The sequence below is a fragment of the Bactrocera neohumeralis genome, chromosome 3, assembly GCF_024586455.1.
Source record: "Bactrocera neohumeralis isolate Rockhampton chromosome 3, APGP_CSIRO_Bneo_wtdbg2-racon-allhic-juicebox.fasta_v2, whole genome shotgun sequence".
NCBI lineage: Eukaryota > Metazoa > Arthropoda > Insecta > Diptera > Tephritidae > Bactrocera > Bactrocera neohumeralis.
This window is the reverse complement of record NC_065920.1, coordinates 41,838,993-41,855,875: the sequence shown is the minus strand read 5'-3', so window position 1 is coordinate 41,855,875 and position 16,883 is coordinate 41,838,993. Positions and strand designations below refer to the sequence as shown.

Sequence of the window (16,883 nt, the reverse complement as noted above, 5' to 3'; positions counted from 1 at the left end):
GCAAAAAATTTATAATAAATCTTATTGTTTATCATAACATAATGAGGAATCCGCATACTCTCTTGTGTCTTTCACAAGATTATTGAATATAACTTAGCTCAGTGTCTTTTTTATTAGAGAATATAAATTAATACTGTAATATACAGAAAAGCTATATATATGCTGATGTTTTAGAACTTTGAAACTCCCTGTATTCTTACAATCCACATTTTTGCGACCCTGTTGTTTCATATGCTCATGTAACATATTTAGTTGGTTTCTGTAGTGTAGTTGCGTTAATTCCTAATTTTTCTACTTAATTAAATTTGTGAATGAGATATAATCCCGTCTTAACAACTATAATATGTCAAACTATTCTTCAAGTCAGACAAGTACAATAATAAAAGTTTGGTAATAAAAATGACAGTAATAGGGACTGAAGTAGAACATATAGTGAATGGGTGGTAAATTTGAGCTGCGGGGAGACAGATTTTCCACTTCAACCAAAAATACCAGTTAAAACCAATCACTATTTTGTTGTATAAATAAACAAAAGTGGAAAATTGTAGACAATTCTCAAAATATTAAGAACTTGTAGCTAGCATATGTAAGCAACACCAGTGCAATCTATAAACGGTGTGGGAGTAGACGTGTGGTAATTAATGTTTACATACTTATACTTAAGTTAAAATGTAAATATACAATAACGGTATATGTTGCGTGGGCAAAATCTGTAATTTTTAAATTTAAGTTTAGATAAAACATTAGAATGATAATGATAAGTATGTAAACTTATAATTTTACCTTGATTAATTACTATTGATTTGGCTATAACACGCATCAAACCAACAACAAACGATTACGACGGCCAAGGGCAGGAGGTAAACGACGAGAGTGTAAAGTATTTATTTTTAATTTACCTCACCAATACGTTCAACATTTTCAAATAATTGTTTGCTGCTTTAACTATTAGAGGCAATAGACATCAGCTTTTTGGCGGTCGGCGACAAAATATTTGAGCACGACAACCACGAGATAGGCAACCTAAAGCGATAACTAAGGTGCATAGTAAAGCAGCACACCTAAGCATGCAGTTGTGTCCTTCATCGTTGTGTCGGAAATTTGCAAGTTGAATCCGAGATATAACACGTGCCGCATTCAACACAATGAAAAAGTGTACGCTATAAAAATATTTATGAAAAATATACAACTTTGGAATAAATTCTTTAGAGCCTTATATAGCCTTTATAAAGGTGAGAAGCGCCGTGACAGTATACGATACTTGCTAAATAAAGTGGGTTTATATATTATATTATAAAAAGAAATAAAAAAAGTTTAAAACAAAAACCATATGCGTGCTCCGAAATTTATGAATTTTAAGTGAATGAAATATCATTTTTAATTCAACGTTATAATGACTGGTTGTTATGAATTTGGTTATAGTCACAACAATTAATTTAATATAATTTAATATATAAAAACAGAGTTTCGAAAATATTTTCATTAATCTTTTAATAATACGTTCTGTAAGAAATTGTATATCAAGTCTATTAATTTTGTAGATATTCATTAAAACCAATTATAACCCTTTATAAAATTATATGAATAATTGTTTATAATTATGTAAATGTATAACTTTATGTGTAAATATATATACATATATATATATATATATAAAGACGCAGACAGATTGTGAAGCATTTTTTTTTTGTGAAAATACATTAATTACTTACGTGTTTTCTGTCTGGCGTTAACCTTATCATTTAAACTTTCGACATATACACCCAACAATTTATACATATTTACACCTTTTTTTTCCCTAATTTCTCACTTGTGCTCTGTTTTCATTTCCTATTTCAGCCTCTCAACGAAAATGCTCTCCATTCAGCAAGTGATCAAAGCTCTCCGAAAGCTACAAAACAGTAGGGCTAAAAACATTGGCGGTGAGTTAATAAAACAAAACTTCAATCGAATTGTGGCTGAATCGTCAGTAGCCACTACTAAATCTGAAAATGTATTGGAAGCGATACCAGCGTTTGTGGGCGCAATTTCTCCACCCAATGAAAATGCATTTCTGTTGGCACCGACGACTGTGACGTCACCACAATCGTTAACCGATGAGATGATATCACCACAACAACAACATTTGCAACCCCACCAAATTGAGAATAAGCAACAGCTGTTCCTCGCAACTAATTCTAGTCATCGACAACAAACATATCAGCCACTGCGGCATTCACAAGCATACGAAGTTAAATGTGGAACAGGTCTACAACGTACCGTCAGTGTCGATTTGCCAGCGATTGAAAACGGTAGTGTCAGAGTTGGTGCGAGAGACCAAATTGGCGTAAATTCATATAAGATTACAACAGCAAATGCGAATGCTTCAAATTATAGAAAAGCAATTGTGTCCGGAACTATAACACGCTCTCAACAGATACAGAAGTTCTATCAGCAGCATCTGCATCACTTCCATACACAAAACAATCAAAATTTTGAAAATAAGCAAACACAATATAACGCAATGTCATCACTAGCTGCTGAACCTAAAACTTTGAAGCAGGATGAACAAACTGCGGCTGCCACAAATGGGCAACATACGTCAGAGGACGGAAACACCACCAGTAATGGTAGCAGTTGTAATGGCAATGAACAGAAAAATTCTTCTGGTAAGCCATGCTTTAACGCCGGGCTGGGCCAAATACTACAGTTTATGGAGTTAATTGGCAATTTAAAGGTAAGCAAAAAGAAAACTTGTTTGCAATAATTTGACATCATTCATCGATTTTCTCAGTACCATATTGTATAACACACACAACCGTTTACTGAATAGCTTCGAATACAGTTTTGAGTGAAGTGGTTAGTAAAAATGTGCACTAAAAAATAAAAAAGCATTAACTGTGTGGTATTGAATAAACATACAATAAAAGATTTTGCAAAATATGTCAAGCCGCACTTTCAGTGATGAACTCGCATGGTAAAATAAAAACCGGTTTCTTTTGCGTTTATTAAAAACAAATATATAAGTGCACAATAAATGTAGGTAGTTAGTGGCAGAGCCTTCGAAGTGTGTTCTTATATTTTTTGTAAGAGTGATCCAACATTTAATGTGCGTAAGGAAATACTTGCTAACAAAATACACTTTTGTTATCTAAATCAATAAGGTAACGGAAACATGTGGAAAATTGTGGCTACCGCTACTAAAAAAGTTACTCATTTACTAAAACCGCAATTCTATGTACTGCTGCAACAATAAAAACAAATATTTCTGTTTAATCGATAAATATAAAAGTTGTGTTTGATGATTAATTTAGTAACGTGGAGTTAGGTATAGCTCGTAAATTGCAAACATAATACCCGTACATAAGCAGATTTGCTGCAGTGGAAGTACACTCGCCGCGCCTAGACTCTTTGTGATATTTTATTATCAGGCGTTTTTAAGTAAATGCAAGCTTATGTACATATGTATTTACGTTTGTAATACAAGTTACTCATTATTGACGAAAATCTTTGAAGTTTTTTCACAACGATTAAATAATACATATGGTGAAGGAAAACAGTTATGCAATTGAAAACTGGAAGCTGTCAAAATTAGCACAATATATAAATTATCGCACAAATTCGTGCAATGTTTGCATTTTGTAGATGTGTATTATTTCATAACACAATTTCTCTTTGTTCTCGCGTTCATTCATTATTTCATTCTATATAAATTGTTGCTAAAGTAAATAAAGGAAATTTTAATCCTATCTAGATCTCATTGACGTACGGGGACATTATTTTGTGCAATGTCTGTTAATCCAAACAAATACTAAATATTTTGTTGTTTCAATGAAAAGTTATATTGAATTAGTCTTTCAAATATAATGTATATAATATTATAAAACCTTAACTTTTTACACTTTTATTTAGCTTGAATAAGAAAAAGTGTGTGTTTTGGTCTCAAGTATTATTTGATATGTATCTACGTAAAAAACTTGTTTCAGTATATGTTTTATATTTTAATTACAAATAGTGCAAATTTGTTAATTTAAACAATTCTCTCCTCTAATGCATTTACATAGTTGCAACTTTGTGAGCTATATAATTCACTTAGAATTATATTATTTTGTAAATAACACCTTCGTTCGCACACAATGTATATTTTTTTCTCTATAGCGTACATTTCGTTCTTGCAGTCCGTATATTTTTAAAAATAAAATTCACGCGCTCGCTACATACATATGTACGTACATACACCACACACTTGCGCAAATATATGGAAAGATATATGCACATAGTTTGTATATATATTATACATTTTTGTAATCTATGAGAAAATGAGTATGTTAACATAAATTTTGAATGCAAATAAATGAATTGTATGTATAGATAACTATCACTCACCAGCTTACAGAATAATAACAAAATAAATAATTTGATGCCTTATTCTTGTCAGACGTAGTGTCAAAAGTTAAAATATGCATATAATATAATATACATATAGTACAATTTAAAATTTCTTTCGTTTCGACTCACACCAACAATTTTAGCTTATTGTATCGGAAAAGTCCTCTATGAACTTATTATTTAAATTTAAAAATTCTTGACTTAATAAGTTATACTTTTTACTTATGTATTCTGCTCAAAGTTGTTTTGAAAAACACTTCTTTATCTACGTTATGTCAAACTTACCATTTAATAGAGATTCTCCAATTTCATTATCTCTGATGAAAACTGAATATATTATATGTGATTTAGAAAATTACAAAGCATTTTATGTACATAAATATATTTTAAATAATACAATAAATACAATACATTTCAGTGTCAAATGCCCTTTTTTTTTTGTTTATATTTAACTAAAATATTCACAACAAAAATGTTGAATATGATTTCAATATGTATGCACATAAATATATATAATACATGTATTTGTATAAACGAGTCTTCAAGAATGCTTGTGCTACATTCTACTCATTCATTCATTCTGCATTTGTCTTGGACTTTTCTCTATTTTCTCTGCTTTCAAGGCCAAGATCAATGTCATCAAAAACATTGCAACTAAAAAGAGAAATTTTTACGCATGAAAAGTAAAATTTAAGTTTTTAGTTATTTATTAACTAAAATAATTATGTTGTGGAAAAATCGAACCGCTATGATTTCAACAAAATGTGTATTACCAACGTTTATAAAGTAAATTATAAATAGAAGAAAAAATGAAATGTGTCTCAGAGCAAACTGATTTTTTCCTTTTTTTGCTATCATTTGCAATTCATTCGTTTTTATCTACATACTTATGTATGTATGTACATATTAGCATTTATAATTTAGAATAGGTAGACTTTATAAAATTTTATTGTTGGAATAGTTAACCGTTCTCTAGACCTGAAGGGCATGAGATCACTCTATCTTTAAACCGCTGGGTATTAACGCTTTGTTTTCTTGAAAAAATATTGTCAACCCATTTGTTAAGTCAAAGCTTCATCATTGATATCTGTAGTACAAACGCTAAGTAAATTTTCATAGTAAATGTATTACTGTGATATAAAACTCTATTGAGTCTCGTATCGCCATCAGTTATCACTAATTTTTAAGTGCTAAGATGTTAAGTTTTTTGTCTGCCATTTTTCCTATTCATGCACGCTTGTCTTATGATTTAAGTTTATTCACATGCATTCAGTGCACACTTTATTGTTCGTCATAAATAGAAATTTCTACGTTTTACTTACCGCGAATGCTTATAATTATAATTTTTTGCTTTCTATTATCACTCATTCATTCACGTGAGTATCAATTTAACTTATAAACGAATGTACATACTTACATTTGCGTATACTATGTTCGTATATGTATGTATACTATGTATATGTATGTATATTTGTTTATATATTCGCATACAAAAATCCATTATATATTGTTCATTTTATTACACTATTATTGCCGTCTTCTCCAAAGTTCGTGCGTTATATTGAAAACCCCAGCAAGAAAGTCTCACACTATTCAATAAAATAAAGTATAATATACGTTTATGCACCCGAAAACTAACTTATATTGTTGAAATTGGTCGACAAAACCGAATGACATGAAATATTTTTTTGTTTGCATGTTTAAACTAAAATAATTATAATAATAGTAAAAAAAATATTTTTAGTAAGTAGAAAAAAAAAAATAGAAATATCAGATACAATTTTTCCGATAATCTTAATTTTTAGTTATGACGATTTATATACATATATGAATTCTGAATAAATCTATAGATTTTTAGTGTTTTTTGTTTAGTTAGAAGTTTACTAGAAGTGTAGCTGTCAAACCAGCTGTTAAAATGACCATGTGTTTGGCTTTGACATATTTTGACATTTGGCAAATAATCGTGCGAATACACAGAATAACGTTTAAAAATCGTGGCAACTGTGAGATCATGTGAAATCTTCTGCAGTGACGCAGCACATTTCTGGCAAAAATAAAGGAATCCTCAACGCATTCCAGTGTGAGAGCGCCTCAAAATGAGCGTTTTTAATAACATTTTGCATTGTAGCCAGTTGAGGCAAAATACTAATTTTTGCTATTGAAATTAAAATACAAAAAAAACAATAGATATTGACCCTTTAGTATATGAAGTAATTATTTATAGTAACTCCTTTTTTGAGACTTTTTTTGAACTTTCAATAATCAACAAAGTAAATTAAACATGTTGCCAGTCAATAATAATAATTGCTTCTTCTTATCGTTTTTATTGAAAACTTCGCTTTCAAGGAATCTAAAATATTCTTCGCAAATAAAAAGTTTTCATACAAGGGCTCGATTTTAATCGCTCAGATTGTGTGTCTTGTATGTATGCATGTATGTATGTATGTATGTATGTTTCTAAGTCGCACATTTCTGAATCGACTCAACTTCTCAAGCCGAACGTTTATATATAAATATGTATGTACATATATTTTATAGGTTCCCAAACGTTTTCTTATGAATGTTATAAACTTCGTGGCAAATTTAATCTGCCATGTTTTAGCGAACCATGAATACTCCGAAGCTTCACATGTTATATTTTATTAGTAGCAATAAACGACGATATAAATCTCTTTGTTCACAGTTATTTTTGGTAGGATTTCACTTTGGCCGTTCTAGTTGTTATTGTAGAGGCAGAATTCTGCCGAGTTGCCAGTCCTTGGCCAGGTAAAAAATGCGGGTTCGTTCCGGTTACGTATACCCGCCTGCCGTGAGAACCTTTCGAGTCGTTGCTAAAAATCAGTTATCCGGTCAACTGTCAAAGTCAGCTAGGTGACTTACGCTCCTAATTTCAAATAACAGGAAAGTTGGCTATCTCTATTGGGCATTTATTTCTGGGCTTAACGGATATGTGTGTATGTATGTATATGTGTAACAAGAAAAAATCTCGATTTCTAGTGTGTTTAATTTTGTGGCGAATATCCACAAAATTACATTCCAAAGGGAAAGAATCGTGAATTTTATTATTCCAGTTTCACTACAGGGTAACGCATTGTCCGTTGTAAACTGCATATGTTTATGTTTATTACACAAATGTATGTAATATTTCACTGTCGACTTTGCATATTTTTGTATATTTGCAAACCATTTTTTATTACCATGCGTTCCGAAACGTAACTCTAGCAATTCGAAGAAATGTAATGATTACGTATGCATCAGCAAAAATCATAAGGGGAGGAGTAAGAGTAGTTGCACTACTTCGAAATAATCATTGACAACTTAAAAAACAAAAATTGAAATGCTTAAATTGGTAAAGCGCTGATAAAATAAACATGTGAGAGTAATTGGAAGAATTTATTTATAATAAAAATCATTGAAATTCATAAATATAATATTAGAAAAAAATACTATATCCAATATAGTACACACCACTTGAGATCGCTTAGTAATTTTATGCCTCTAATTGCTGCAAATGAATTTGATTCTCCATTTCCGCTTATTACTTGCACTCTACAGTTTTTGTATTTTGTGTAACGTTTGTGTATATAAATATGTACATATGTATGTATATGAATATAATATGGCGCGATAAGATAAGCAAGCAAATCATTTGAAAGTGTGCATACTTTTCACAGCTAAAGTGTTGCTGTGTGGTTTTTCATATATTAAATACATTGTATGCATACATATATTTGTAAATATGTATCAGCAGTAATATAAGTACATAGACGTGCGAAAACCAATCTATCTATTTAGCTTGAATTGATATGTCATGTGTATTAGACTTCAATAAAAGTATTGCTTTGTTGCAGGGTTACCACCACTTTTTTGTTTATTGTTTTTTTTTCAATTTACACATTTTACTTTATGAAATCTTTTTTTATATATGTACATACATAGTATACAAGGTCTGTCGCAAAAGAAACAGGACTGTTAAAAAAACAACAAAAAATTAATATTTTTCAAAGTTATACTTTTTTATTCAAAGTGGTTTCCTTGTGCTTCGATACAGCGTTTAGCCCGGTCAATTAGCATTTCAAATGAGTGTTTAAAGTCATTTTTGGGAATGCTCGTGAGAATATTGGTCGTCGCCTTTTTGGATAGCTGAAATGTCCTGAAACCAGTGTCCTTTCATGGGCAAATGAAGTTTTCCAAATAGGTAAAAATCACAGGGTGCCAGATCAGGTGAGTAGGATGAGTGATTAATGGTTAATATGGAGTTTTTTGCCATGACACGGCGCATTATCGTGCAACAGGTGCCAGGACCCTGCCTCACGGTATTGTGGTCGAGCACGACGAATGCGTGACAAAAGACGCTTCATAACACCAAGGTAAAACACAGCATTGATGATTTGGCCAGGTGGGACCAACTCTCGGTGTACAATACCCTCGGAATCGTAAAAACAAATCAGCATTGTCTTTATTTTTGACTTCTGAAGACGACCGACTTCTGATCGTCACAGAGGTCCTCACGACCTTCTTGGAATCGCTTAAACCACTCATTATTACGGGATAGGCACTGAGCACCATAAACTTTATTCATCATTTGAAATGTTTCAGTAAACGTTTTCGCAAGTTTAAAACAAAATTACTTATTTGCTCTTTGCATTTTACGACCGATGACCAAAAGCTGCTGTCACTTTTTGATCGATAACATCAATTATAGTTATCCAATTGTCTTAAAATTTTTACGAAATGTCAACATGAGATCAAACTTTTTATTTCATATATGTGCCAAATATATATACCAACCCCTAACAAAACTATTTAACTCATCTCTTAAGCAAGGCTTATTTCCATCCATATGGAAAAAGTCATTTATAATTCCTTTGCATAAGAGTGGATTTAGGTCATCTATTGAAAACTATAGGGGAATAGCAAAGTTGTCTGCAATACCTAAACTTTTTGAAGCAATTATAACAGACGACATAACCTTCCGGATCTCTCCACTAATTTCTTGTTCTCAGCACGGTTTTCGTAAAGGGAAATCTACCACAACTAATTTGCTTGAATTTGTATCACATGTATCAACGGGCTTTAGGGAGAATAAGAATACTGATGTTATACCTATATACAGATTTTAGTAAAGCTTTTGATAAAGTAAACCATTCAATTCTTTTGAATAAACTTGATCTTCTTGGTTTTCAACCAATATTTCTAAAATGGGTTGCTTCTTATCTTAGTAATAGAATTCAACAAGTCATATTTAAAGATACTTTTTCTGACATAATCAATGTTCCTTCAGGCGTTCCTCAAGGTAGCCATCTTGGTCCAATTCTGTTCTTGTTATTTATTAATGACATATCATCCGTTGTTAAGTATTGAAGAGTTTTATTAAATGCTGACGATGCAAAACTTTTCAAAACATATACTTCAAACAGCGAAAGTTGTCAGTGGCAAACAGACTTAAACAACCTAGTTTCTTGGTGTGATAGAAATGACATGCCATTGAACCTTAAAAAATGTAAAACGATGTGCTTTTCACGTAGAGCTGTAGACCCTACCTCATACGCAATACAAAACTTTAGGTTGGAGCAAGTATGCAGTTTTGTTGATCTGGGAGTAACTATGGACCCCAAACTCAATTTTAATCTTCACGTATCTTCCACGGTTTTTAAAGCTAAAGGCGCTCTTAGTTTTGTTAAACGTTGGTCAAAAGAATTTAGAGATCCGCTTACCACAAAAATTCTTTTTACATCTCTGGTGCGGCCTATATTGGAGTATGCTTCTGTGGTTTGGAACCCTAGTTACCAAGTCCATTCGGATAAGTTAGAGTCCGTTCAAAAACATTTTTTACTTTTTGCCTTAAATCATTTGCATTGGGATTCCAGTTTAAATCTTTCCCCTTACATTAACCGTTTAAAACTTATAAATCTCCCGACACTCGCTAGTCGTAGGGAGATGCTTGGTATAATATTTCTTGTACAACTCATGAATGGGTCAGTCTGTAGCCCATCTCTCTTATCTGATATTAATTTTAACGTTCCCGCTCGCCCTACCAGGCAGTTTAGACCCTTACTTTTAAAATTTTCTAGAACAAATTTTGAGTTAAACGAACCATTCCGCCGTATATGTCATGATTTCAATTTTCATTCCAGCACATTTGATCTAACAGACTCACTCTTTACCATTAAAAAAATTATTTTATCTACTCTTAACAAGTAACATTTAATAATTATAAACTTTAATCTAATTCTTAATTTCGGCTGTTGAAATTTTTGTTTCTGTAGCTGAGCAGCTTAAGATCGCAACGCTTAAAACTCTCTTGCCTTTTATGACTCGGCTAATTCCGCTCGTTCGCGGATTGCGCCCCTCGCGTCGGTTGGGCGGGAGGAGGGTAATCGTTGGGTATTATATATATACCCAGCAATAGGTGGCGCCCCCAGAAACAGTTATATTTAAAAAGTTCTGTTTCTTTTGCGACAGGCCTTGTATAAACCGTTGCAACGTGTAGCTACACAGTATAATAATTTTATTCACTTAACGGTTGTTTGTATAACCTATCATCCGACAATCATAATACCGTCATTTTTTCAAATCATATATTTCAAATTGAAAAAATCATTTCTCCGCATAAAGACATTTCAGTTTATCGATTTTAATTGGGTGGGACAGAACTCATCTCAATTTGGGGTAAAATGTATAATTTTTAACCGTTTGCTAATTTTTAAAATTAAAATCTTTTCAATAATTGTAGGTCATTGTAAAGGCGATACCTTACAAGTTTATAATATTTTGTATTTGATGGTTCTCAACTTTTCTGATAGCAGCAATCAACACAGCAGTTTAGGACCCTTTTTTATTTACTTGGGAAATAGCGAATATCTCGCTAAAAATCTCGCTAAAATTGTTTTCGAAATTTTTTGTGTTTAAATTTAAAAAAATTTATGCAGTAGTTTTCTTTAAAAAAAAAACAAAAAATCGCCTTTTTAGGCGCTTATTTAATATATTTACATGACTAGTGACGCTCAAGCTTGTTGACGTGTGACAAATTGTTTCGTTTTAAAAGCAATAAATTACCTCACATGTTAGCTAATTACGTTAAAAAATTATAAACTTATTGCTTTCATGACGTTATTTACGTGTCAGCGATTGAGTTTAAGCTTCTCAGTTCAAATGGTCGAAAAGTGCATAAAAATTGCTACGTTATACAGATGAATTTTTTGTATGTAAGTATGTATGCACATGTTTATTTGGCAAGGTAAATTCTTTTTAAAGCCTCACTTTTTTTAAGGGAGTTTTGGGTATGAAAACACTTTACATCTTTATATAACCTTATGCACAATGCTATGTGTTAGTCAGTTAACTTAATTTGAAGCAAGTCTTAATCATTGTATTGACAAATAGCGATTAGTTTTCATGAAAGTCTGTTTTATAAATATTTATGTACATATACATACTATATTTAAGATGTAATAGACAGTTGAATGGCTTCGTAGCCGAGCGTATTCCTTATCAACTAGACTCTTTTGCATTTGATGCACAGAAAAAGGGTAATTCGACAATTAAATCGGCTATACCATTATAAATTTCCATTTAAATATACATATATATATATATTAATATGTATATGTAAGTATAAGTATATCGCCCATATGTTAAATTTGTAATGACGTACAATAGTAGCGAATTAGTAGTCACAATTAAAGACTTATTATTCGAGGTTATCTTGGCTATCGGGCATTTGGCTTACTCAGTAAAGTAAGACGAAGAACAATAAAATATCAGTCATAAATTTCATGTTCATACATGCATTTACATATTTATATTTCACAAGTTATTTTGATTCGACATAGTATAACACTCTCCATCATTTCTGAACCTGAAATGAACTTGACATTATTAACAGCTAATATTGCTCCTTGCACTGAAGAAATTGGAGAAAAAATTCTGACTTGGATGTATCGTGGTTTTACTGAAAATGGTATTATTTAGAAGTTGCTACTGCAAATCTTTTTTTCGATTTGCGAGTTTTGACAATTTATTATTTTGTTTGACCGCATTATATATGAGGCAGATAGAAAAACATTATTTGTTGTTCGTTTCTGTGAAAGCGAGAAACGTCAATCCACAAAACTACGAACATTTTAGTTTTATCAGCTGATCAAATATTGTATTTTGTTTTTAAATTACTTGATACTTTTGGTCAAAATGGACAGCTTATGTAAGGGGTGTTTTTTTAGATGTGTTGTTTTTAATAGTCTTTTGATGGTTCATACATAATTTATACTCATTTTGGCTTGTCTTTTCATAATAAACACCATCAAACTTGTCGCACGTCCGGTAAATAGGGCCCTCGACAGGAATTTATTCGTGTCAGACGCGGCTATCACTTGCTCGACATTTTTTTAAACATAGTGGCAAACCTTTACATTAAATTATATGCGTTTTATTTTTGTAGTTTACAACATGTATAAAAAAAACACCCTTCTAATTCATTATAAATAATTTAAAAGGAAACTCGTGGTAGTCCAAGAAAAACTGACCGACCGGATTGATGACCGTATACTTCAATTGGCAAAAAAGGGCTCTTTTGTGACTTCAGGACAAATTGTAATTGGACTAAATGTTAGCTAGCGGCGTTGATTAATATACGGTAATTTACCATGGCTGCTGCCCCATCGGAGAAAAAAAGTGGCGGAATATTTTATTCAGTGACGAAGCTAATATTAATATTTTTGGATTACTTAAAAGAACTGTCCGTCGGCATAAAAGCAAAGAATTTGATTTCAGATACACAACAAATATAATTAAACATGGGGGCGGAAACATAATGTTGGTCTTTTATTTTGGATAAAGAACGCAATGACCGACTTTGAGTACAGTGGTATTTTGCAAAATGTTATGCTACCATATGCTGAAAAAAACATGCCGCTGAGATTGTGTTATCAACAAGAGAATGTGAAAATGTGACCTGTATGTAATGGCCTAGTCAATTCCCTGATTCTAACTCTATTGAGAACTTGTGAAGTGACGTTAAGAGGAGATTGGCATCATTTCAAAAAATTAATTCAATCCATGCCGAAAGGAATTGTTAAATTTATAAAAAACCACTAAGTATATAAAAGTTATTGAAAATCCGTTGACAGAATAAAGGATAACTTGAACTTTTTTTATTAAAAAAAAATATTTTACATCTATTATTTTGACCAATGCTATGTCTTGTTTTGAAAAAAAAATTCGGTTTTTAGTATTAGGAATGAAAGACTCTATATATAATTAGGTTTAATAAATTAAAGCATATGTTTCATTTAAAACAAAATTTTTTTTAGTTGCAAATATTTCAAAGTCATTAAGTAAAAACTGCTTACACCTATTATTTTGTCCATGAGTATATTTATATTTGAGCTCAAACATATCAAAACTACTATCTTTGGTAATCATTCGACTTTCGCGCCGCCTGATGGCTCCGCGTTTATCGGAAATCGTGATTGCTGAAGATAAATGCAATTAAGTGTACTATGCTAACTACTTATATTTCATATGTAGGCGTCATATTATTTATTATAAGCACAATGACAGTAGGTTTTATGTGGTCCATATACGCCTGTTTATTGCCGCAATATGGAGTTCACTTTGTTTTCCCATAAAAAATGATATTGTCATACCATAATTGAATTCCGTTCCAGATACATATAAATTAGGTCTTAGATTAGCTGCACCTATAAATTATGAAAATCATACATATGTTCTAATTACAATCAATTTAATGTGTGTACTCTGCAATTTCAGCATACGAAGCGTACGGGATGGGTGCTGCGCAACGTCAGTGACCCCGAATCTATATCAGGCCATATGTATCGCATGGGTATGATGACATTTCTACTGGACGGTAGCGAGGGTCTTAATCAGATACGCTGCATGGAATTGGCATTAGTGCATGATCTGGCCGAGAGTGTGGTTGGTGATCTAACTCCTTTCTGTGGCGTCTCCAAAGCAGACAAACGCGCTATGGAATTCAAAGCAATGGAAGACATTTGCAAGTTAATAGAACCGCGCGGCAAGCGTATCATGGAACTTTTTGAGGTATAAACGTATATATAAAATATATTTAATTTATTTAATAATTTCTCGCTTGACTTACAGGAATACGAAGCAGGCGAAAGTGCTGAATCGAAATTCGTCAAAGACCTCGATCGACTCGACATGATTATGCAAGCATTTGAATATGAGAAACGTGATAATTGTCTATTGAAACATCAGGAATTCTTCGATTCTACAGAGGGTAAATTCAATCATCCATTCATCAAGAAATTGGTTGATGAAATCTACGACCAGCGACAGAATTTGGCGCGCGCCGAAGGTGCTACGCCACCACCGCCTGTGCATGTGCCCGACATTGAGGCATTGCCCAGCACTAATGGTCTACAGAAGAGTGCGGATGCTGCGCCAGCGGTTGAGGAACCAGCCGTGGAATCGCCAAAGAACCAAACCAGCACCACTAGTTGATTGCGCAGCAGCACGCAAAGCATGCAAAAGTCGTAAAAAAATAGCAGCACTGGCAAAATATATATGCCACAGCAACTGTCATTCACGGATTTGTTTGACAAGTTTTTAAATAATATTCTCTCGGTTAAGTTAAATAAAAAAATAATCGCGGTAGTTAGTACTTTATTCTGTGCATAGTAGATTTTAATTTTTCTTTTGCACTAAGCCAGCAATCAAAAGAAAACTTAACTGTATTGAACAAATTTTATTTAATTTATCATTCGTCTTAGAGCACATGGTATTTAAAAGTGTCATTTTCAATAGTCTAAGTTAAACTAAAATATAATTTAATAATCATTATATTACCTGCACGCTACAACATAAGGTTGTAAAACGAGGATTTTAACGATGTTTTTAATTGTTATTGTAATACAAAATCAGTGAAACTATATTCATAAACATTATAAGTTTATAAGTATCTCATTGTTCCATGCTACATTGTAATTTACTGTAATAGCAAATTTAATCGGCGTTATAGACACTTATGCAATTTGATTTGTACAAAACTAACAGCATTAAAAGCACTGGATTTTGTTGTAACAGCATAAAACAACCAACTTGCTGCTTCAGTGACAGTCCTTTGTAGAATATAACAAATACCGGTGTGGTAGATTCGACTGTGGTAGGTATGATTAATTCTGTGGTAGACGTTAAAACAGCATCCTTGGCTTAAAGGTCTGTCCTTTGGTACCACGACAATCATTACCATGTGCAGTAACAGTTAAATAAGACTGAAGAAATTAAACGGATTGCAAATTTATGAGCGCTAACATTAAAATTGTATTGAATACAAGTGTCACATGCCATGAGAAACTCATTGAAAAACTACAGCATATAAGGTCAGTTTCTTAATTTAGGTTTATCTACTCTTTTAATAACTACTGTTATTATTGTAATATTTTATGAAGCATACGCATTGTGATAATTCTCATCCTTTTATTTCATTTGCAATTGCACCAACGATTACCTTTGAATAATATTGTTTATTTACAATAGGTGAGATACTTAACAGTGGATCTGCTTTATTTTTTTAAGAAGAATATTATTTATTAACAACAAGTTTTTAAACAAAAGGCTAAAAGTTAAAATACTTTCCGAATTTTTAAATAAACTGCACGTAAAAAGAGTATTTAAATCAAAAATCAAAATGACCAACGGCATTATCTAAATATAATTCCTTTATATTAATAATTTTCTCGCAGAAAACATACAATTATCATCTAGCTACTTTATTTTTATTTAAACAACTTAGAATTAAGCTTTTAGCTTAATTTTAAGACACTTAACACATGTACTATGTATTTAATAGAAGGGAAATGCTTTAGAGGCAAACACTTGTAAACAAAGTTAATACATACAGACGCATTCGCATATGGTATAAAAGTTTTTCTTGTAATGAAAATGACTTATGTTGAATGATAACAAATGAACATTGTTTCTTGACAATTAGCGAAGATATTCAAAAACCAAATATTTAATTCAAATTTTAACTTAGAAATTAGTTTTGTTATAATAGCTAAATCAAGTTTCTAATATAGAAATTCCGCTACGTGTATATCTAATTTAAAAGCTTTGATTTACCAGTTGTAAAGATATATTTGTAATTAATTGAAATACAAAGAAAATTTAAATTCGAAACAAACGAACTTTTTATGTGTTTAATTAATGGTCATTTATAATTTATAATTCCTTTGATTCAATTAATTGCTTTTCAAGTGTTCCGCCGTAATAGAATCATCTTGACCCTACGCTGTTTTTATTAATTAACGATATCTCTAGAATAATAATAATAGAGTACCAAAATTTTGTTATATGTCGACGGCGTGAAGTTTTTTAAATCATATACAGTGGAATTCCCCATCGGACATGTCTCATAACTGGACAATTGTCATGCACACAATGTTTTCATTTCGATTTTCATACAAAAGCAATTCTTGTAACCGGACATGAGCACGTTCCAATGATCGGACACGGACACTATTTTGGTC

The 16,883-nt window shown here is 31.8% G+C and overlaps 1 protein-coding gene across 3 annotated transcripts; it reads left to right on the top strand.

The window, feature by feature from the left end:
* Window positions 1-253: 253 nt before the first annotated feature.
* On the top strand, window positions 254-16,541 carry LOC126752592 (uncharacterized). Of its 3 annotated transcripts, none has more exons than XM_050463517.1 (4): window positions 254-390; window positions 1,840-2,716; window positions 14,140-14,433; window positions 14,494-16,541. In XM_050463517.1, the coding sequence occupies exons 1-4, from the start codon at window positions 344-346 to the stop codon at window positions 14,854-14,856; spliced, it is 1,581 nt and encodes a 526-aa protein (XP_050319474.1). In that variant the 5' UTR covers window positions 254-343; the 3' UTR covers window positions 14,857-16,541. The 3 variants fall into 3 exon arrangements, with proteins under 3 accessions (XP_050319474.1, XP_050319476.1, XP_050319477.1); XM_050463519.1 differs by having other exon boundaries at window positions 294-634; XM_050463520.1 differs by lacking the exon at window positions 254-390 and adding an exon at window positions 1,161-1,232.
* The last annotated feature ends 342 nt before the right edge of the window (window positions 16,542-16,883 follow it).

Bases quoted from the DNA above. Each gene is read 5' to 3' on its own strand.
- LOC126752592 (XM_050463517.1), top strand. From the start codon at position 344: ATGTCAAACTATTCTTCAAGTCAGACAAGTACAATAATAAAAGTTTG. The intron at 391-1,839 runs GTAATAAAAATG...TTCCTATTTCAG, and splicing joins AGTACAATAATAAAAGTTTG to CCTCTCAACGAAAATGCTCT. The intron at 14,434-14,493 runs GTATAAACGTAT...CTTGACTTACAG, and splicing joins GTATCATGGAACTTTTTGAG to GAATACGAAGCAGGCGAAAG.